We start from the raw sequence: 22,518 nt of genomic DNA, 5'->3' as shown, positions 1-22,518 counted from the left end.
CTTGCTGTCGTGGGGAGGGGGCTTGGGGTGGGGAGGGACCCCGGGCTTTTCAATCAACCAGCCCCCCCCGATGAATAAATCCCTCAGGATTTATCGCAATAAATCCCAGCAGGGACCCCCTTGCCTTCAAATCCCATCTCTGCCCCCCAAGGTTTTATTTGGGGGGGACAGGACCGCGCTGTCGGACTCGGCTCTGCTTTTAAGATGGGGGGGGGGGATGAAATCAGGGCAAAGCTTTGCTGCCGCGTTGGGATCGTCGCCGTCCGTGTTTTAATGTGATTTATGCCTGGTTTTCTAAATCCAGCCACTGACTGCACGCTTTAAATATAGCTCCAAAAACACCCTGAAAACGTGTAGTAAGCACGTTAAAACCGCTGGGGCTGCCGAGCCTTTTTATATGTGTGGATGGAGACCACGGGGGGGTTGATTTGGGGGGGGGGAGGTGTGTGTGAGGGGTCCCAGCAGATGGCCTGGGATGGGACGGGGTTCCAGCAGGGCCTGCTCCCAGCCCGAGGGTGCAAAGCCGAGCGCTGGGATTGCAATGAACGGGTGAGTGTGCGTGTGTGTGTGTGTGTGTGTGTGTGTGTCCCAAACCTTGGCAGCCCCCGAAAACGGGGGAAGATGCACTGAGGGGGGCGGGCATGGGTTTGCTTTGCCTCCCACGTCTGCAGACAGGTCCCCCCCCCACCCCAGCCCCCCCGTCCACCGGCACCCCGGGGGGCCATGCCCGGTGCGGGGCCGGGGGCTCCAGCCCGCTCCCCTCCGCGGGGACGGGGCGTGGGGAAGGGGCCGGCCCGGAGGGAATTTCGTGTTCCACCGGGGGGGGGGGGGGGGAAGGAAAAAAAAAGGGGGGAAAAAGGAAAAAAAAAGGAAAAATAGGAGAAAAAGAGGAAAAAAGGAGGAAAAAAGGGAAAATAACGAGAACTAAAGGGAAAGAGCAGAAGGGGAGAGGAGGAGGGCGGGGGTGCCCCCTCCCCGGGGCGGGGGGCAGCGTGGGAACCCGCGGGGGGGCACACACACACGCGGGACAACGCGGTGCTGAGCGGCGGCTGCTCGCGGACCCCCCCCCCCCCCCAATAATTTTTTAATAAAACGCGGTGTGTTTGGAGAAAGCCGTGCTTGCGGTCAAGGTTTGCGGGGAAAACGTGAGAGCGGCCGCCGCCCCCCAACCTCGCCGGGAGCTCCGCGGCCCCGCCCGGCCCCCCCATCGCGGTGTGTCCCCCCCGGGGCCGCTGCAGCGGGGGGTCCCCCTGCTCGGGGACATAACCGGGAAAAGGGGGGGGGCGGCGTTCGTGCCGAAAATGGTGGGAAAATGGTGCCCGCCCAGGGCAGCCGCAGCGCCTCGGAGGGAAAAATAATAATAATAACAATAATAATAAAAATGTGTATATATAGATACAGGGGGGGCGTTTGGGGGGGGGCGGCTCGGTGCTTTGCAGCAGCGCCCGGAGCTGCTGCTACAAGATGGCTCCCGGCCGGGGGAGGCGGCGGCGGCGGAGGGGAGGAGGAGGAAGGGCCGGAGCTGCGGGGGGGAGCCCGGGGAGGGAGGGGGCCCGGCCCCCCCGCCACGCCCGGCCCGGGGTTTTTATTAGCATTTTCCTGATTTATGGCATGCCAACCCCCCGTCCCGGGGACAGCGGCGGGGAGGTCCGGGCGTGAAGGCATTAAACATTTATAAAATATGCTTTTAAAGCCACATAAAAGCGATTAAGCCATTAATATCTCCCCCCCCTTCCCCCCTTTTTGGTTTACTAAAGGAGAGAGGGAAAAAAGCCCTCCCCTGGAAGCACGGGGGTTTGAGCCCTCGCCTCTGACGCAGCCGGGTTTTGCTCTTAGATATAAATAAACCCACGTATTATTATATATCTTTTTTTTTTTTTTCCGCGTTAAACACAGCGCCTTTCGGAGCGTGAGAGCTTTTCGAGGAACGCGGCGCTGCTTTTCTTAAAACCATTAAAAATAAGCAGGGAGGTGCCGGGGGGTGGGGGGGTCGCGGGGGGGCCCGGCCTCCGCTTTTGGGGCCGTTTCTCCCCTTTTCTGGCCGCTGCCGCTTCCAAACTCCCCTGCCCGGGCGTGCCGGGAGGCGGGGGGCTTTACTAATTTTTACAATTTATACCGGGATTAAATTAGATTTTCCCCTCCCTCTCTTTTTCGTTATAAAAGCCGATATAAAAAAAAAATAAAGAAGCGGGGCGGTGGATGGGGAGGCTCGGGCGGTGGCAGCGATGGGGGGGGGTCCGTGTGTGCCGCCCCCCCCGGGGCCGCTCGGCGCTGCACGGGGCTGAGTGTACAAGGGAAAAATAAATTAAAACAAACAAACAAACAAAAAAAAAAAGAAGAAGAAAAGTAAAAGTTGGGCCGGGCGGCGGGGAAGAACCCGCGGCGGTGCCGTGCCCCCCCCCCCCCGGCAGCGCGGCTTCTCCCGCCCGTTTCTCGCGCCCAGCTGGAAAAAGCGGAGCTTTGGTTAAATCGGACCGGGGGGCGGGGCGCTGCCGCCGCCGCCGCCTTCCTTTTCACCCTATTTTTAAATTTTTTTGGGGAGGCGGGGCCCGCGGGGAGGGAAGGGGACCCTCCTCCCGCTGCCTGAAAGGCCGCTTTGTCCGCGGCGGGGCCGTGGGAGAGGGCCCGCCGGCACTTCCCCCTCAGCCCTGCCCGGGGAGGGGGGCGGCCCTCAGCCCGGGCCGGCGGGGAGGAGGATTTAAACCCCACAGATAATAAAGGGTAGGGGGGTCGTGGGGCGGGCCCCGTCCCCGCCAGCTTCCCCGGAGCGGGGGGGGGGGGGGGGGACGACGACACCCGAGGCCGCGTCCCCCGAGCGGATCGCGGCGCCGCGGCCGCCAACCGCCGCCTGCTCCGAGCGGGAGAGCGGGGGGGGCCTGGAAACGGCGGCGGGAGCGCCGCGCCGCCGGGGGCGGGGGAGCGGGGAGCCTGGAAACCGCCGCCTGTTTACCCGCCGCGGAGTGGCAGCCCGATCCGCCAATGGGGCGGCGCGGGCGGGCGCCGGGCCCGCCCCGGCCGCGCCGAGAACAATGCGTGTTTCATGGCCCCGGCGCCGCCGGCCGCCGTCCCCCCCCCCCCCCGCGGTTTTTTTTTTTTTTTTTCCCCTCCCTCCCGCCCCGCGCTCGCGCTCCCCCCTTTTTTTTTTATTTTTTTTTTAAATTTTTTTTTTCCTCCTTTTTTTTAAGCGCCGCCGAGCCGCGCGCGGGGCCGGCCAGGGGGGTGGAGGCGATGCTGCAGCTCGGCGGGGGCCCCGCCGCTCCATGGCGCGGCCGCCCCCGTCGCTCCCGCGTCGCCCCTGAGGAGCGGAGCGGAGCGGAGCCGGGCGGCGGGCAGGGCGGCGAGCCGGCACCCCCCGCCCCAGCCCCGCACCGCCGCCATGCCCCGCGACCAGGCGGCCTGACCGCGCCGAGGTAGGACCCGGCCCCCTCCCCCGGGGCGGCCCGGCCCGGCGGGGGCGCCGCGCCCCCCCGGCCCCGCTCGGCCCCCCCGCCCCGTCCCGTCCCGTCCCGGGGCGCCTTTGGCCCCTTTTTAGCCGTTTTTTATCCCTTCTTTGAGTAGTTACAAGCCGGGATCCGGCCGCTCCCGCAGCCCCGGGGTGAGACTCGCCCCGCTCAGCCACGCAGGCAGGATTTGATTTAATTAAATTTTTAAATTTCACCCAAATAAATTAAAAAAAATAACAAAAACAAGGCGGTGGGATTTTTCTCATTATTTTGCATTTCCCCCCCCCCCCTTTTTTCTTGTTTTTTGTTTTTGTTAATCATTTCTTGGCCGGCAGCCCCCCCCTCCCCCCGCGCTGGCAGCGGCCGGAGCGGAGCCGGGAAGGGCGGCGGAGCCGGGGCGGAGCGGAGCGGCGGCTCCCGGGGCTCCGGGAGCGCTGGGGGGGGGGGGGGGGGGGGGGAAGAGAAAAACCCACTTTATTCCCCGCAGTGTTTATTATTTCTCGCCATCCCGGTGCAAAACCCGACGGGCGGGGGGATCGTTTCATCCGGCTGCAAGTACAAATATATATGTTTTTTATATATATTTTTTTTCGCTCTGTCGGGAAATAATAATGTGTTTTGTTTTCCCGAGCGGGAGCGGCGCTGGGGAAAAACGGGAGAGAAAAAAAAAAAAAACAACAGGCGGCGGTTTGGAGCCCTGGGAATGGGGGGAAAACAGGCGAGAAGCGGGGCTGCGGGAGCGATGCCGCCGCCGGAGCCCCTTCCCCGGCGGGCGCTGCCGGGGCGGCTGTCGGCGGGGTGAAGCAGCCCCACGGAAAAAAAAAGAAAGAAAAAAAAAAAAAAAGAAAAATTGGGCTTTTTTTTGTTGTCGTTTTGTTGTTGGTTTTTTTTGGGTTTTTTTTTTGTGTTTTGTTTTCCTGCGATCCGGGGAGAAACGCGGTGCCGCTTCCCCGCCGCCCGTCCCCGCCGGGTCGGTCCCGCCGGAGCCGGGCTGCGGGCGCTGCGGCGGGGCGCTCCCCGGCCCCGCGTTGCCTTTCGGGGTGACGGATTTAACTCTCTTTTTTTTAAAATAATTTCTAAATACTTTACATTTTTTTCCCGCCCTTTGCCACAAGTTTTGCTCGGATTATTATTTCCCTCCCCCCCTTCCCCTTCTCCCCCCCCCCACCCCCCCCCGGTCGGGAAGGTGAGGGTGGGTTTTTGGGGGTATTTGCTGGGGGTGGCTGGAGCAGGAGGGGTCGGGGCAGGTTGGCTCACCGCACCCCCCTTCTTTCTTGCAGGCAGCGCCGAGACCGCCGCGCCGGGGCTGGCTCCCTGCACCGCGCCATGGGACGCTTGGACGCCTTATTTTTGAAAACCATCTGATTTTTTTGGGGAGGAGGAGGAGGAGGGGGGGTGGGGGGCGGGGGGGGGGGAAGGCGGTGGCGGGCACCGACAGCGATCCGGGAGACTCCTTGAAGCCGGCGAGTGGATGATGGATGGCCGAGATTTCGGGCCCCCCCGCTCGGTGCACGGCCCCCCCTCCGCTGCTCTCCGGGCTGGCCATGGAGAGCCACCGACTGGGAGCCACCGGCCGCCTGGCCCCCGCCGCCGGTCCCATGGCCGCCGGGCTCCCCGCCGCCCTCCAGCCCGGAAAATTCCTCGCATCGGGCATCAGCCTCCACTCCCACCCGGGTAAGGCTCTGCGGACCCCCGGCAGCCCCCCGCCTTCCCTCCCCTGCGCCTCCGCGGGCAGCGGCGGCTGCTGCCGAGCCCGGCGCCGGCGGGGCTCCGAGCGCAAGAAAATAATAATTTTATACAGATAGAGATGTACGCTTGCAGCTTTTTCGCATGTTTTCCCCAAGGGTTTTCTGCCTCGCCTGGCTTTGATTTGGAGGAAAAAAAAAGGGGGGGGGGGAGGGGAAAAAATAATATGGGAATGGGGGGAAAAATATGGGAATGGGGGGAAAAAATGGGAGAATGGGGGGAAAAAATAGGGGAATGGGCGGAAAAAGTGACCCCCAGCGCACGGTTTTGTTGGCACCGAGGAAAACCCCCGTCGAGGCGGCCGCGGGTGTTTTCGTGGAATAAATCCGGGGAATAAATCCTGTTTTCGGGAGAGCGGCGGGTCGGGGTGCGGAGGGGCAGGGGCAGGGGCTGCGCTGCCCCGCTGGGCGCTTCGCGGCCGGGCAAAAAAATCCCTCGGGAGCTGGGAAAAGGGGCAAAACGGGGCAGTTTCGGTGCTTTCCCTCCGCGGCGGGCGGTGCAGCCCGAGCCCGGCCGCCGTCCCGGCCGCCCCGGCCAGCGCTGCCGGCACTGCGGGTTTCGGTGGGGGCTTTTATTATTATTATTTTTTTATTTTTTCTTGGCAATTATTATTATTTTTTAAACCTGCAACCAAAACTTCCATGCAGGGGCTGCTCCTTCCTTATATTTTCTTTTTCCCCTTCTCGACGCACTCGGTCCTCAGGCAGTCCCGCGCCTGCTTCTCCATTGGAAAAAAAAAAAAAAAAAAAGCAAACATTGAAATGTACGGGGTTTATTTGTTTTTCCTCAGTCAGCTTTTTATTTATTTGCTTAAATTACTTCTTTTTGGAGGAGGGGTTTTCATTTTTACCCCCTTTCCGAGCTCCCTTTCCCAGCGACTCGCAGGGTGGGATAACGCGGGGTCCGGCAGCCGCCGGGAGGACGCTGCCTGCACCCTGCTGCCTGCACTCCTGCCCGCTGGCTTGCCGGGCTGCCGCTGAGCTTGCCCCGGGAGGACGCGAGGGATTTCTGACCGTTTGATTTCCCTCTCTGGCTCTATTCTTTTTTTTTTTTTTTTTTTTTCCCTTTCTTTCCCCTGGGCGTGGAGAGGTGACTCGGAGTTTACTTTAGGCGTTGGGAGGGTGACAGGTTTTGCAATAATAAACCTGCTTTTCTCCCAGCCGCCCGGGATGAATGACTTTGAAATTTGCAAACCTGATTGCCAACATCTGCAGAGAAGGAAGCAGCCCGAATCGAGGGAAAAAGATTTATTAGTTTTAGACTAGGTGGCAGTGCCAATTTCCCAGGTGCTAAGAGGAGAGGTGTAAAGCGAACAGCTATGAAGCCAAGCACATGGGCAAACACCTTTTTTCCTTCCCTTTTGTCTTGCCTTTTTTTTTCCTCCCTTTTTTTGTCCTGGGTATTTCCCCCCCCCCCCCCCCGGCCTTAAAGCAGAATACGATCTCTGCAAAAATTCGTCTGGACAATCTCAAGCCAAACCGAGTGCGGGTTGTTTCTTTTTTTGTTGTTGTTGACTTTTTTTTTTGTATTGGGTGATTTTTTTCTTTTTTTCTTTCTTCTTTTTTTTTTTTGTTTTCTTTTATTTCCCCTCCCAAAGTTTCCTTTTCTGGTGCTTCCCTGAAATCCAGGCAGCCCGGGAAGGAGGCGCCGAGCTCCGGTCTAGCCGACAAAGCGTTGCTCCCCGCCGCCGTCCGCGAGCTTTCCCACTGCGCCGCAAGCGCTTGGGCTGGGAGCGAGCCTCGGATTTGGGACCCCTCACAGAGGGAATGGCTTTTGTGATCCCTCCGTTTTTTTTTTAATGTATTCTTACTATTTTTATTTTCCTTTCTCTGAAGTCTTTGGAAAATCCCCCCTATGCCCACCCGCACCTCGGTGGTGCCCGGCTCTCCCCCGCGCGCTCCCCGCGATGAGGGCTCGCAAAGCTCGCTCTGCGAGATCGGCTTCGCCACGGCACGGCGATTCACAACCAGGCTAAACTGCATTAAACAGATAACGTACAATTAACAGTCGAAACTTCCATTACACCACGACAGTGGGATAGGCAGGGATTTTTGTTGGGGTTTTTTTTGTTGTTTTTTTTTTTTTTTTTTACGGCTTTAACAATATCGTTTGAAATGATGATTGCTTCCTGCTACGGAGGGGCCCTTTGTAGGTTCGCGTTTGCAGTGTTGATGTTGGTGTGTGGTGGTTTTTTTGTTGCTTTTTTTGTTTGTTTGTTTGTTTGTTTTGTTTTTAGGAGGGGTTTGGAGGGGTGGAAAGCAAAGGCTTGTGCAAGGGGTTAAGAAAAGCGGGCAGGAGGCAAAGCCTTTAAATAGAGCCAGTTCAAACCGATCTTTAAATACCGCCGGGCTGAAGAAAGAGACTGTTGAATCCGTCCCAGCGTTCTCCTAAAATAAATACGCCCCTGTAAAAATAGTGTGATTGGCCATATTTGAGGATCCAGTTATCGCCGGCACCGACTTCTTATTTTTCTCGTAGCCTCTGCATGTTACGGCAGTCCGGCCTCTGCCCCAGTGCCAAAATACGTGCGCCTGGGCTGCGTCCAGTGACCCCCGCACCCTTGGCTCTTCTCTGGGGGATTTCTATTCCCTGGTAGCGTTTTGGCCACCGCTGTGCGGGCCGGGGGGCCGGGGACAGAAGCCCCTTTGTTGGAAGCGGACGGAGGGAGGAGTGAGCTGGAGGCCGAGGCGGGAGGTGAGCTAGCCCTCGGCTGCGGGGCTGCCGTCCCGCGTCTCCCACCCCGGGTGCTCTCGGGCATCACCGTGTCCCCATCCCCGAGGAGGGCGGGGGGTTACGGGGGCTGAGGAGCAGCAGGGTGCTCCCGACAGCCCCGCCAAGGGCCAGGGGAGGAAAGTGACTGTTTGCAATGGAATTTCATCCCTGGCAGCGGCTGAGCTTGCTGGGAAGAGGCTGCAGTCGATGGAGGCAGGCGGCCGAGCTCGCTCTGCTCTGCAGCCTGCAGCTCAAAATATGGGGGGTTTATAGTTTTGCTCCTTCCCTACCCCACCATCTTCAGATCCAAGCTCGTGTCCTGGGCTCGGCTCCATCCCACGGTGGGCGCGTTGTTCTTGGCAGCTTTGGTGTTTTGGGGGAGGTGGAAAAGGCTCCCTCGGACTCAGTTGCGAAGGGCGGCTCTGGGACCGCATCCCTGCCAGGCAGTGGGGCTGCCTGCGAGCAAATATCATCCACATGCAAAAAAGACTCTCTGAGTTTAAAATAATAATAATAAAAATCTGCTTTTTGCCATGTACTGAGGTATCCTTTCTTGGGTGGGATGCATATGGAGGGGGGATACCTGAACAAATCAGGGTTTGTGTAAAAGGATTCCCAGCCTCTTCCATTAAAATATGCTTCAGAAAGACTTTCCAGTGCCCGGGAAAAGGGACACATCTGTACGAGCAGAGCCGACTGTGTTAAATCCAGCTCGAGAGCGGTGGCTGAAAGGAAGGCGGTCAGGCGGAGGGGAGAGATTTTGGTTTGCTTGCTTTCAAACTTCTACATTAGCATGTTTATTCAAATGCAGGGATTTAAGGCGGATTGGAAACGTTCCCTGCTTCCAGGCCTGCTGTGCCCAGGGAGAAGTTTTCCAGACAGCTGGGCCAGGTAGGAACGTAGAGAAAAAAAAAAAACAAAACCCTCCCCCCCCCCCCCAGGATAGCTTTGCTGTGCCAGCAAAATCCCACTGTAGCCATCCTTATAATGGCAAAATTGTGCTTCTGCTGAGCCGGCAGATTTTGCAGAGGAGGCCTTGCTGTCGGCGGTGCCAGCAGAAGCACAATTTACTCATCTAAACTGCATCCACACTAAAATCGCTTTGCTGATAGGAGACACCAGGATAGCACCGATGGGGTGCTGGACCAAGCCGTGCCCTGCTCCTCCCCGTAGCTGGGCTGGGGAGGAGGCGGCTCCCGGACCAGCAGTGGGATTTTGGCTGTGGTTCGACGTGGCTGTTTTTGGTCACATTTTGATGCTGCAAGGAAAATACCATCGGTGTTTAATGGCCCTTGAAATCGTGGTTCCCGCTCCCTGCCCGCCCAGGGGGTGGTGCGAGGGGCTGAGCGCGGGGGGCTCCTTGGGGCAGGGGCTCGCCGTGTAGCACCAGCAGGAATGCGGACCGGCCGGAGACCTGCCTGGGGAGATGATTCTCCTCCCTTGAGGCCCTGGTGAAATCAGATGCTTTTTGATATGTGTTTTCAGGCAGAGCAGCGCGCGTGCTTGCCCCGGTAGGGCTCGGGGAGGTGATGCTGGCCTGTGCCGGGCAGGGATGTTGTGCTCGGACCCGTCGCGCTCTCCTGTTTACACCTGGCATCTCCGGGGGTAGAGGAAGCACTTGGCCATTAAGTGATGCCCCTGCAGCTCCCTCTGGCCTGCGGCCAACTCGTAGGCTGTGAGCAAGGCAGGAGTGGTTGTCTTCGGTTTTGTACTGGGGATGAAATGGGAGGAAAAAAGGGTCTTCTGCATTTTTGAGAGTCTCCCACCATGCGTCCCTGGGGCGCTGGGGACTCCTTTCCCTGATGTCCCAGTGGTTTCCCCAAGGTCCTGGTAGTCGGGTGGGTTGTGGGGTGGCATCTCCATCCTTCAGGAAGGGTGGGAAGGGCTGTCCAACCTGTCCTCTGGCCCCCGTTGAAGTTCCCATGCCCAGTGGGGGTAGCTGGTGGTAAGGGCACTGGGCTCGGACCACGGACGAGAGCCCAAGGGCCAACGTGGTGACATAAACTCGCTCGGAGCAAGGACCTGCGGGATCCTCCGCTGTGTTAGGGTTTGTAATACCTTCCCCAGCTGAATGAGCAGGAGCCTAGCCCTGCCTCTGATAGACGGTCCTGGCAAAGATGTACTTTATTAGCATGGTTTCTAGCAGCCTTTCTCCCACCCCGAGCAAGCCTTGTCCCCCACGCAGCACCGGGTCTCCTTGGTGGGGTTGGACAACCGCCGGTCCCAGCCCCAACTGATGGTGTGCCAGCGAAAATATGATCCAGAGGATGTGCCGGTGCTATAAATCCTAGCCTGGGATGGCGTGGGGCACCGGGCAGGTCCCTGGCGTTGGGGACAGGCTCCTGTTCCTTCCCAGTGCAGCAGCTGTTGGAGAAATGGAAATTGCTGGGAATTAATCTTGCTGCAGACGTGGTTAGCAGAGCAGGGCTTTCGTAAGGGAAATTTTAGATCTCCTTCCTAGGATAACCCAGGGTAAAGCTGAAATTAGTTTGTAATTATATAGCAAATAACCCCCCATCTTGTCATTTCACCATCTTCTGATGAATATGGAAATGAACATTGTTAAGGGGAATTAACATCGTTACGGCAGCCTTCTAGGTGAGCGCCTTGTGGCACGGCCGCGGCTTCAACCGGCGGGAGGGTGTTGGATCACCTCCTTTAGCTGGGGTTAGCACCCGACGAGTTGAAACAAGGCTCCGTGTGTTTTCAGCGTGTACTAAACTGGTCCAATTAAAGCTTCGGGCGGGAGGTGGTGCAGGGAATCGGGGCCAGGCTGGCATGTGCTGACACGAAAGCTGCCTTGCCGGGATGAGGAGATGTTGGTCTGGGTTAGGTAACGCGATCCAGCATCGCCTGCTTGAGGTGCCGAGGACAAGGGCGCGCTTTGTTCTGCCTTGCTGCTGAAACAGAGAGCACGGTGGGCCTTGAACCGACCCAAAAATGCAGGCGGGGTTGGGGAAGGGGGGGAGAGCTGAGGGCAGCCCCGAGCTCCCTGGCTGCAGAGCCAGGGCGAGGGAGCAGGACTGCATCCAGCTGCGGCAGCCCCTCGCTGGCTTTTCCAGCTGGGGATGCTCTTTAAAAAGCAAAGTTTGGGACGGGAGCGCTCCGGCACGGCTGCCCTACAGGGTGCTGCCTCTCCTTCGCCATGAGGATTTGGGGATTTCCTTCTCCCCACGTTTCCTCCCAGCCCCACGTTTCTGGCTGGCTTCACTCTGGGATGGCACAGCTGGATGTCTGCAGGCATGGCGATGCACCCACCGGCTGGGGAAAAACACCGTCTCTCTCTGCTACTTACTTGCTTTGCTTATCGTTCGCTTCTCCCCAGCTCTTAAACACCAAGGGGACAGCAACCGCACAGCCCCTTTATACCCATCCCTGTCCACTCCACGCGGGCTGGGGCGGACGGCGTGGCAGGAGCCCTGCCGTACGGCAGCGCCGCGGCGGTGACAGTTGGGCTCTCTCCCCACGCCGCGAGGATCAGCTGTTGGGTGCACAATATGCTCCGGTTTTCCTCTCCAGCTGTTGTCGCTGACGGTTATGGGAAGCGAAAGGTAGTTGAGAGTTTGGTATCTCTAAATCAGGGAGGTGATGGGCAGAAAGGGGGGGGTTGAGGGAGGGCTCGGTCTATCTGAGGCTGGTTTTTGTTTAAATCCAGCAAGACTTGAAATAGTGGCAAAAGAGTGAAATGACCTTGGGAATAAATTTTATTGCCAGCGTAGCAGTGGCCAAAGAGCCATTTTGAGGGAGGTGGATGCAGGCAGGCAAGCCGAACATGGTGGGCTCGGAGCAAGGGAAGGAGCAACATGGTATGTTCGGGAGAGAATGTGTCTTTTTAGGGGCATAACTGAGATTTTACAGTGCTCGGCCCCGTCTCTCTGGATCTGTATCCCCGGCAACTTCTGCAAAGGTTGCTCTTGCTTCTGCCGCCATCCATCTTACCCTGCCGTGTTACTGTGAGCAAAGATCCCTTTTTATGTTTGGTGGTTAGATATATTGCCCCTGCTTCTCTTTCTGCCCCTGATCCCTTCTCAGCAGAATTCCCTGTGGCTTGAAAATGCTTTTAATATATTTGGTTTAATTGCTTTTAATTAAAAAAAAAATAGTAATTGAAATGGCCAGTGTGCTTGGGAGGAAGGGTTTTGAAGGCATTCAGCTCTTTCTTTGCTGCTTGCAGGCAGTGCCGGTAGCGGTGTGTGAATGAAATAGCCCCTGTATTATCACTGCACAGCGTGTGTAATTCTGGTGTTTTGTGTCCTGATCTGCTAGGTGGGGAGGCATCCCACATGCCATGTCACACGCAAGCCAAGCGCGTAATGCTCCAGCGAGTAAAGGTCCGGGCAGGCGAATAAAGATGGGTGCAGGAGCCTTCCCGGGGTGCCAGTGAAAGCCCAGCACACCCTTGCCCCGGCCCCGCTCTGCCGGGCAGGCACACCGTGCCGGGCTCCCGGTGTGCGCAGCGTGCTGGGGTTTCCCTTTGCAATCCCAGCGCTACAGTGGGGCTTTCTCCCTAATGAGATTAGCGACACAAAGCGGCGATTCTTCTGCTGCTTTTAATGGACATTCAGGTTTTGTGTGGGATCGGAAATTCCTACTTTCATCAGATGAGCCCTCTGTGTGACTATTTTATGGACAGATCTTCCTTTCCTTGGCTTCAGGGTTGACATTCATATTGGTACAAGCATTCTAGGCTTTCCCCTCCCGCCCCCCTCTTGTCTCCCCTCCTTCCCATCCCCAGCCATGGTGAATTTTGTCTTCTTTACTGCTTTGAATCTCACCGTCAACCCAAGCCGCTTCCATCTTGTGGAGGATATGAAAGCTCGGTGGCCTTCCCTGGCCAGGCTAAATGCAGCTGAGAGGAAGGAGAAATGCAAAAGTCGCTCTTGGATTGTTCTTGCAGGTGCTCCTTGGTGTCCCTAGTTGAGATGTGCAAACACATATGTGTGCGTATATATACATATATAGGGCATCCATCTAGAGCTTCACCTGATGGAGGGCTGGCTGTCCCTGCCTTCTGACATCGGGGCCAGGTTGGCAATTTGTCAAGAGCCCAAGGGCTCTGCTTGAATTTGAATACAGATTTGCATAATTCATCAGGAATTAAATGGCACTGCCATAATATTTGCCTCTGCGTTTATCTCCCGTTATCGGTGGCGGGGAGGTGCGTGGTGTTGGGCGTTTGCTGGCTGCAGAGACCCCTTTGCTTCATGGTTCAGCGCTTTTTCAGTGCAGAAAAGGTGGCGTGGGCTGATGCTCAGGAGGATGCGGGGAGGGCAGGAGCCTCTGGAAGGAAAAAGGGTGGAACGTGGGGTCGGGGGGAGAGACTGGGCATAGGCTGAGCTTTTAAGCCTGGTTTCCTAAGGAAAAGAACCTTATGGGATCGTGCTCCGTCTGTGGGTCTCATTGTTCCACCCCCAGATGTCTGCAGTCCATTGCTGGATTTCTCCCAGGGTGGTTTTGGTCCCTGCAGATGCTGCGGGGGTCAGCGCTGGGCTCTGGGAGAGGGATGCGTTTGCCCCCGTGGCACATGGAGCAGTACAGGCAGGCGCCTCCAGCTTCACCACACACTTGCCCTGTCCTGGCCACGCGGGAGACATGAAGCTGGAGCTGCTAGGACTTGGTTGGGTCATCGGCGATGCCCTCGCTCCAGCCCTGGGATGTTCCTTGGAGCCGGTCCCCTCTCGCTGCCTGAACCCCTGTGTCGTGTGGTGGTTGCTGGCTGTTCGATGAGCATGCATGCATTGGCGTTGCGGTGTTCCGGTGTGATCGATGCGCCGTGCCACTCCGTGCCTCAGTTTCCCCTTGCGGTGCCACTCCCCTTTGCAAGGCACCCCGAGAGGCACTGAGCTATGGCAGCCACTTTGCAAACAAAAAGGTTTAAAATAAGCAGTGACCGAGGCCGTGTGTCCCAGGGCTTTGAGTCATCCCGACGCGTGCTGACTGTGCCTCGCAGGGGCCTGGGAGGCAAAACAAACCCACATCCAGCTGCCACCTCTCTGCCAGATGTTAGTGGTGGGGTGACTGGTTGGGTTTCGGTGGTGACCCTCCCGGCAAAGCGGATTAAGCTGCCATGGGGAGATGCCACCTCTCTGGTGGCCCTGGTGAAACCCTGGTGAAACTCATGGCTTGGGGCAGTCCCCAGCTTGGGGACTTGCAGCTGGGCCACCTGATTTCTGGATGGAAGGGGCAAGATGAGTAGCACCGGTCTGACACCATGCGGGCTTGGGTTTGCAGAACGGGGGGGGTGCTGAGGCTCCTTCCAGCACGCCTGGGCTGGGGCACGGTGGGGACCGTTCTGCTGTCACCCCTCACCGTGCTGGACAGGAGGACGGGCAGGGACAAACCCGGGGGTGATCCTGCAGTGGCCCCCCAGCCCCCCCACCCCACACAGAGGGAAGACAGCCAGGGCAGCGGGCGGCCACGGCCGGCGATGGGAAGCCGATGGGAAGCCAAGGGAAGGAGAGGGCAGGAGGCATTTACCTTTCGGTGGGCGCCCCGGCGTGCGTCCGCAGGGCTGGCTGCTGCCCATCACACAGCGGTGTTTAATTTCTCAATGGGAGGGCATGGAGATAATGCTGCACAGTCCCATTTAACCTGCTGGTGACCTGGTCTTAAGTCATTGTGGCTGAAAATAGACCGTGTTCCCTCCAGGGCACAGCTAATGGCGCTGGGAAAGCTGGGATCTCTCTTTGAAGGCTGATTTAATTGCTGCTGGCAGGCACTGGTGCAGGTGATGTGGGGACCGGCACCCGTGCCATCCCGCAATAACCTCCCCCCACCGAGCGCCTGTAGCTCTCCCAGCTCTGGCAGCGAAGGGTAACGAGCTCTTTTCTAACGAAGGCACGGGACAGCGGCTCAGAGCCAACGCGTGGGTGTCACTGAGTTAATTGCATGGGCAGGGCTTGACCCACAGGGAATGGGGGCTCGCCTGGTTGCGTCGTGTCTTCTGCACTGAGTTTGGGTGATTTAAAAAAAAATAAAAATGGGGTGAGTTAAATTTCAGTGCTTAGGAAGGAGGGGGAGCACCTGCAATGAAGGTCTGCGCCCAGTCTGGGAGCAGAATCAGCCCTAGGGCCCCCATGCCAGCCACGGGTGGCTGGAGGGTCTTCACCGTCATGAAGGATGGACCAGAACAAAGACATTTTGATGCTGTCCTACAAAATCAGAAGAGGAAGGCGAGACTACAATCTAGCAGCCAGGTTCTGCGTTCCTGGGGATTCTGCTAATCAGTTTGAGAGTTAGAATTATTATTTTTAATTTCCATACAGCATCTTAGTAAATGAGGAGCTGAAGAGCCCACCGGGTCGCTCCTTGCTATTTGAGGAAAGCTGTGTGGTTGCAGAGTGAGAACCTGGAGGTTTTGGAGGACCCCCATTGGAGTGTCTGGTTTAATTACGCCAGCGGAAAAGGAGAGACATCCAACGTGGTGGGGGATTTTGGGCTGGGGATGCAGAGGAGAAGCTTCTGCTGTGGCAGCCAGCAGTGACCCGGCAGCGTTGACACTGGTTTGAGTGTTTGTGCGTCGGGATTAACGTGGGACCAGGTCGGTGCTTCCCAGACCGCGTGTTTCGGGCTGTGCGGAGCAGCTGCACATCATGTCAAGGGTCCCAGCGGGGTGGTTTTCATCCTGGCTCCTCCAGTGAGAGGAAAAGCCACCTTCCTTCTGCCAGAGGGATTCGTGTCCCCACCTGGGTGGCTTCTTGCTGCCCCCCATGAAGATGCTGTCAGCAGGGAGCTGGTGGGTGACCTCGCGGGAAATCTTCAGAGCATCTCATCGGTGTCCCTTCTCCCGTGGCCCCAAGCCCTGAAGCACTGGTAGACCTCGGATTGCATTTGCTTTGTTGCACAGTGGAAACTGAGGCACAGGATGAGTCTGCAGGATGCCGAGGGCAGAGCTGGGGTGCGAACACCTATCTCTTGAGCCCTTGCAGTAACTTCTTCTCATTTTCTCCTCCTCCGCCGTCTCGGGGTGTTGGGGCTGTTCCAGCTCTCAGGCGAGGAGGAGGTGAGCGGTAGGCTCAGCCTGATGATCTTTATTTCCACAGAAGCAGGGAATCCCCGGTGCCCTGTGTGCGCACCCTGCCCTTTGGTGTGCCTTGGCTGCGGGGGGGCCCGGCAGCGCGGTGATTCACCGCGAGGGCAGCACGGCAGTAAAACCATGGCACGGCATCGGCACGGGGTAATGGCTGTGGGAAGGCTCGTTGGAGACCTGGTGGGAGCACGTGGTGTTTCTGTGCTGACGCAGCTGCGAGCAATAGTAAATATTGAGCAAGAGCCACTTAAAAATAATGCAGCCTGGACACAGATTCCCACGTGAAATAAAATAAAATTAAAAGAAACAATAGAGAGCTGCACTGAGCTGGGCGGGGGAACTCGCCTTGGCTTTTAAGGTAGTGATTTTTGCAGCTGAAGGAAAGCGGTGCGGTGGTGTTTGAGCCAGTAAAGGCTGGGAGCGTGGACCCCCCACTGGAGGATGCTGTCTCCGAGCTCGCCGGGGCCCTTAGAAGATTAAATGGGGAGTTAAATTGACCTGGCTGTTCTGGATCCGGGGGATGAGATCGAAGGCGTTCAGCGGACGTGGAGAATCGAGGCTGTAGATTAAGGCTTTGAAGCAACTGCCAGCCCCATGGCGCGGGGTGTAAATAAGGCAGGGTCGGGTTTTGGGGCAGAGGGTGGTGGGTTGTGACGGTGGCAGTGGCTTGGGGCTGCAGGGACAGGGATGGGGACCGGCCGCTGCTGCGGTCCAGGTGCGTCTGATCCGGGGGCTTTGGTTTCCGCCCGGCGTGTTCGGGGGCTCATATCGCTGGTGTCTCGTGCATGGCACAGAGTCAAGGCAGCTCCGGTGCCTCGGGTGTCACTAGAGCTGCCCTGGCAGACAGGGGAGGAGGCGGCAAAGATTTACACTGTCAGCACTGCTGGCTCTCAGCTGTTTGCAGCCATAAGTGTGTGCATGAGAAATAGCTGCAGCTGTGCCTCACCGTGCTGCGTGCCATGTGTCGTGGGGCAGAGATGGGGAGACGTGTGCTAGAGTGGGGGCCCTAAAAGAGTCTCCCCCGGGAAGCTGCTGCTTCTGCAGGGAGAGGATCAGGGATGCACCGATGATGGTGAGCACGGGCAGATGGTGGTGGTACGGCAGCCGTCCCACCAGCGGTGGGAGGGGGCCCCACAGGGGCTGGCAGCCAGCGGGTACTTGCTGTGCTGGGACTTCTCCCGGTTCCCCTCCCTCTCTGCCAGGGAAAGGGGACTTATGAGGACGTAAGCGTTTATCCAGCTGTTTGTGGCATGGACTGGTGTCCCAGTTGGCTGCCTGCGAGGCACTGCGAGCTGGACTGGGGAAGAGGTGACCATGTTCCCGGCCAAGGGCAGCTGCGGCTCCTGCTCCCTGCCAGAGCTCGGCAGCCAGCTGAGACCCCAGCTGCAATGGGGCTGCAAATCTCTCTCGGGTGCCCAGAGTTGAAAACATCCCATGGAAATAAACCCAAAGCCTTGCCGCTGTGTTTCCCAGCCCCTCTGGGCTCGGACCGGAGGGACCATGGGGTCAGGCTTTTCGGCTCAGGCCCCTCTGTGGCCACAGCCCCTTGCACAGCACTGCGTGGTGCCAGCCTCCTTCCTGGCAGTGTGTCTGTCCATCATGGCCTGAGGAGGATGGGGCGAGATGCCGGCGGTTGGAAATATTTCATAAGTGGCAGAAACCCGTAACGGGCAGATGGGGCCGATGGGGGAGAGTTACTTCACTTCTCCTGGAGCACTGGAGGCCGCCGGTCTTCCGGTGACGGGGCTGCGGCTTCTCCGGCAAAGATGGCTCGTGCCCGGGGCTCGGCTTCAGGGTGTGCTTTGCAGCAGCATTGCACGTGGCCACCTGCTTGCCTGTCCAGGCCACTGGGACTGTCACACAGCTGCGTCCTGTTGCATGTTTCCCTTCGAGGCGACAGCAGGGACTGGAGACCCGGTCCTGGACATGAACAGAGGCTTTGCAGATGCTGCTTCTCCCTGGTGCATCAGTGCTGTGACCCTTTATGGGTGCCTGAGCGGGCTGTCATCTCTGCGCCGGATCAGCAGCCGGCACTGAGGGCAGCACAGGGATGCTGTGAAGGTGTCGGCCGGTTGGCTGCCCCCAGGCTGGGGTGGAGCAGCTTCCCCAGCACTGGCACAAACCTGTGTCACATCAGGCATGTAGGCTGGCTCGTTGGCTGGAGCCATGTCTACAGGGGAGATGTGTTCAGCTCCAGCATGTTCCCCTCCTGCCCTGCTCTTTCACAAGGAAGGCTTGGCTGACTCGTCTGGCTGGGGCTGAATTTCAGGCCTAGGGTACAGGGGGGCTGAGATGGAGAGAGCCCACAGGTTAAAAACTCTGGGCGACCGGTGGCACGTGGCAGCCTGCTCTGCTGCGGACACGTCTGCCCGCCCGCCTTTGCCACCTTGGCCAGGCGATGTTTTCTGGTGGCTTCCTCCTCCCCAGTAGCTCTGGGCAAACCCCAAGCAGGCTGAGCACGTGGGGCTCATTTCCCTCCCGCTTCCCTCGGTGCGACCTCCGGCCTCCAGACGTTTTGTGTGCGGTTTGTGCGGTCGCTGGTATCTCATCTCCCCATCAGTCACATCCCCTCTCGGTGGTGAGTCACCCGGCCATACCTCTTCCCCCCCCCCCACCCCATGCCGTTTTGGAGAGCTGAGCAAAGACGAAGATGTTTTCAACTGGGCTGACACATCTGCACCCGCCAAGTTCCTCTAATAACAGCCCTTAGTGATTTATGTCTCAATCGTGCAAAGCAGGTATGTTTTACCAGTGCATCTTGGAGCTGGGAAGGAGGGGATGGGTGTGTGTCCCCTCTCTGTGCCCATCCACTACAGCCACTGAAGCATCGCTGTGGAGCCGAGCAGGGACATGTATTTTGGCTGCCAGCCATTGCCTTCCTGCAGGGTTAAGGTGGCTTGAGGGACGATCTCTGTGCTCCTTAAACGCTTTTACCCTCTGAGCTGGACTGCTTTGGATCATGTGTGCCCATGCCGGCAAAGTGCCCACATGGGATTCGTGTTGGTGGTGCCTTTCCCAGGCCGTGCTGATGGGCACGCGCGTTTGGTGTGGCGTGGCAGGGAAGGGAAGGGGGGCACAGCAGGTCTGGTGCTGGCAGCGCTGCCGACTCACGCCTCCCTGCCTGCGCCATGGTGCCAGCCCGCCTGTGGGCGAGCAGTCCGCTGGAGGAGTGTGGCTCAGCTTGCCGAGACCTGTCGGCGTGTCCCTGGGCGAAAAGGATCTCGCGCTGGTTCAGCAAATGCTCTGGCCCCGGGCAGATGGAGATGGTTGTGGTTTCCCCCTTTCCCCTCCCTTTCCCCTGGCAGAAGCCCATGGTTGGGGTGAGCTGTGCGTTGCTCACTGCGGTAGAGTTTCTCCCCTTGGCGTTGCTTTCTGGCACGGAGATCCAAGGAGGGAGTGACTTGCCCGCAGCCGGCTCCTGAAAATGCAGCTACTTAGCGCATGAACGAGCAGCTTCACCTCCAGTCCTGCCCGGGGGAGCGGGGCAGCAGGTTTCGGGCTGTGTGCGAGTCTTACAGCAGCCCGTCAGCATTGCTGCTGGAGGGCTGTATGGAGGAAGGGATGCTCTGGCAGTGCCTCAGGGTTGGATTTGCATTGGGTTTATCCCCAGGAAGGCTGTGGCTCGAATGCGTCCCCCCTGCCCCGGCTCTGGTTCCTGGCAGGGAACAGGCCAGGTAAATACAGCCCAGGCAGCTTCTCCCTCCGGGCATTTAGGAAGGGAAAACAGTGTTGCTGGTAAACCGGAGGCTGGGGTTCAGGTGGTTCTCTGGTTTTGCTGCTGGTCAGCTGGGTGATGCAGGCAGGTCCTTGCACCTGCCTGTGCCTCAGTTTCCCCACCTGCAAAGCCTTGAGATGGGCTTTGAGCCCCTGTGCTGGGACCAGGACGCCTCTCCCAGGAGCAGCGCTGCTGCTGTGGCTCATGGGAGGCGCTGGGAAGGGCTGCCTGGTGCGAGGTGGCTTTGGGGCTTGGCTGGTGGCACCAGCTCAGTTCTGCTGCTGCTCCCCAGCTGGTGTGGTGACACTGCCCTGCAGGGTCCCCAACCTGTCCACCTGAACTTGTCCCCAGCTCGGACTGCACATGAAGCCACTTGTCACCGCTCTGCTCCCTGCTCCAGCACAGCAGCTAGAAAACCTCTGTGACACCTCATCTTATGTGGGGCAGCTGGAGGGGATTTCATCTGCCCTTCGGCCACTGTCATCCTGCAGTTCCTCGTCCTTTCAGCTGACCTTCCCACTCCTCTTCCTCTTCCTGCAGCCCCAGGCTGAGGCTGGATCCCAGCGGTGGGATGTGATAATGCTGATTGCAGATGAAGCCCCAGAACATTTGGGGCTGGGGCTGACCCTGTGTTATCCCTGGGTAGGATAAGATGCTGCAGGCAGGGAGCTGCTCCAGTAGGACCAGGACTGTAACTGGTGCCAAAATGCCTCTTTGGGTACCAGTAGCTTAAGCTGTGTGCAGGTGTCCCTGTGCTGGATGACAGGGCTGGATCATGTCTCCTTCCTGGAGCTCTGCAGGTGGTTTCATGTCCTTGCACCATGTGCAAACGGGAACGTGCCATGGGCATCTGCACACAGTGGTGTCTGCCGCCTGGGATGTGTCTCTCTGCAATCTCCATGCTGGTCCTCTTGCCTGCTGGAGCGGCTGCAGCTGGGATCGAGGTCTGGCTGGGAGCAGGGACTCATGTGGGAATGTCTGGGGCTGGGGCTGTTGGGCTGGTGTGGCATGGGATGTTCCAGGGGGGGTTGCTGTGCTGCAACCATGTGCTCTGCCAGATGGGACTTGTGTTCCCTCGGAAATGTGTCGCTCGTGCTCCAGATGCTGGCTTGTCGCCAGCCCAGCCGTGCTGGAGCGGCGCGGTGGAGGTGGCGTGGCCGAGGCAAACATGCTGTGGAGTGTAGCTGCTCACAGCTAACCCGGGGTAGGTGCCCCTGGGTGCTACCCAGCACTCTCCAGCCCTGGAATAAGAAAGCGTGTTTGGAAATGCTCCAATATGAAGGTTTTGGGGTTACCAAGGAGAGGTGTGAATGTATGTGCTCACTCAGTGCCTTTACAGCACCCTGTAAAGAAGAAATGGCAAGTTTTACCTGCTGGAAATGGGCTCTGCGTTGAACTTCATGGGCATACCAGCTCCCCTGGTCCTGCTGCTGGAGGGTTGGTGTGTGCGGGTGATGCTGCTGGGATGCTGTTGGGTGATGGATCTGGGCCAGGAGCTGTGCGGAGCACCACGTCGGTGAAGCACATGTGCTGGGATGCAAACGTATGTGAAAGAGATCCTGGCTGTCTAAATAATGTGAAATATTGACTAGCTCTCGCAGATGGTGCTCCACGTGCAGCTTTGGGGACTGAACTTCTGTCTGCTGTTGGGTTTTGGTGTGATGTTGTTTTGATCCAGTTGAATGCTGGACTCGTGACAAACTCATTGCCTGGTTGCTTTCAATGGGATTGTTGAATTTTGGGGAGGTTTGTTACTAATGGGGTCGGAGGGGAAGGGAGAAGGGTTGCAGAGGGCTTGACTGGCTCCTTCAGAGTCTCCTGATGGCTTTTAATCGGTTGTTAAATGATGGCACCAACTGGGAAGCTGGTTCTCGCAGAGCGTTGGGGTTTGTAGTATTGCACGGGTGCCATTTGGTGGCAGTGTTGCAGAGGAATTGCTGCCTGTAGCCAGGAGCTTGGGTTATTACCACTATTATGGTGATCGTATTCACTGATGAAATGCTGCTGATGATTGTTTGCATGAGGACGTTGCTGGGGGGCCCACTCTTGGAGGAGGCCCCAGTGTCCAGGACATAATCCAGACCTCTAGCAGCTGGGCCTTGGGGACCCTCTGCCTTTGTATCAGCTTGTGGGGAGGCAGCAGGTTTTCTCCTGTTTTGCCTTCCTCAGGGATAAGATACTGGTTTCGGGTATGTGAAACTATGCTTTGTGTGAGCTGCTGTGGAGGATGCTCTTGCGCTTTCCCCAAAGTCTGCACCCGGTGTGGGACAGCTGCAGCGGGGACAGGCTGTGCTGGCAAAGCTGTGCTGGCAAGAGGGTCTTACGCCTGCTCGGGAAGTGTGTTGGGGAGTGCCCTCACCCACAGGTCGCTGTACTTGTGATAAAACAGCTTATCGGCCGGATGGTTTGGTCATTTAGCCTGCAGATTTAAGGCTATGCTCAGAAAGCAGCACGCTCCATTTGCAGCCCACTGGCTGCAAAGTTAGAGCCCTGCAGGGGTGCAAGGGGTGAGCTGGGGGACCCGCCATGGGGGGTCAGTACGTGAAGCGGGGGCCCGAGCAGCACTCCCCACCGTGGGCTGTGTGCGGTGTGCATTGCCGCATGCGTCCTTGCAGCCGCTGCTCCTGGCGCGCGAGGGACCGACAGCCACAACAGTCTGTGCTCCTGTGGGGCTCGTTCCAAGGCGGCGTGCCGCTTGGGCTGAAACATGTTTCCCTCTTCTGTTTCCCATTTTCTGCAGGCTTTTCCCATCTGCCTAACGGGCTCTACCCGTCGTACATTCCCCTGAGCCACCTCGAGCCCCCCAGCGCTGGCAGTCCTCTCCTGGCCCAGCTGGGTCAGCATAGCCTCTTCGAGTCACAGAAAGGTGAGTC

At 58.2% G+C, this 22,518-nt stretch overlaps 1 protein-coding gene across 1 annotated transcript in view; it reads left to right on the top strand.

Moving 5' to 3' along the window:
* The first annotated feature begins 4,860 nt into the window (after window positions 1-4,860).
* TNRC18 (trinucleotide repeat containing 18) overlaps window positions 4,861-22,518 on the top strand; it is a 57,209-nt gene continuing 39,551 nt past the window's right edge. Inside the window, 3 exon segments of the mRNA XM_082313719.1 lie at window positions 4,861-4,956; window positions 4,958-5,117; window positions 22,386-22,511. Of these exon segments, the coding sequence (XP_082169845.1) occupies window positions 4,915-4,956; window positions 4,958-5,117; window positions 22,386-22,511 (328 nt within the window). The 5' untranslated portion in view covers window positions 4,861-4,914.

This window comes from Platalea leucorodia, assembly GCF_965183815.1.
Source record: "Platalea leucorodia genome assembly, chromosome: 5".
Lineage (NCBI taxonomy): Eukaryota > Metazoa > Chordata > Aves > Pelecaniformes > Threskiornithidae > Platalea > Platalea leucorodia.
This window is presented reverse-complemented; position numbering and strand designations above follow the sequence as displayed.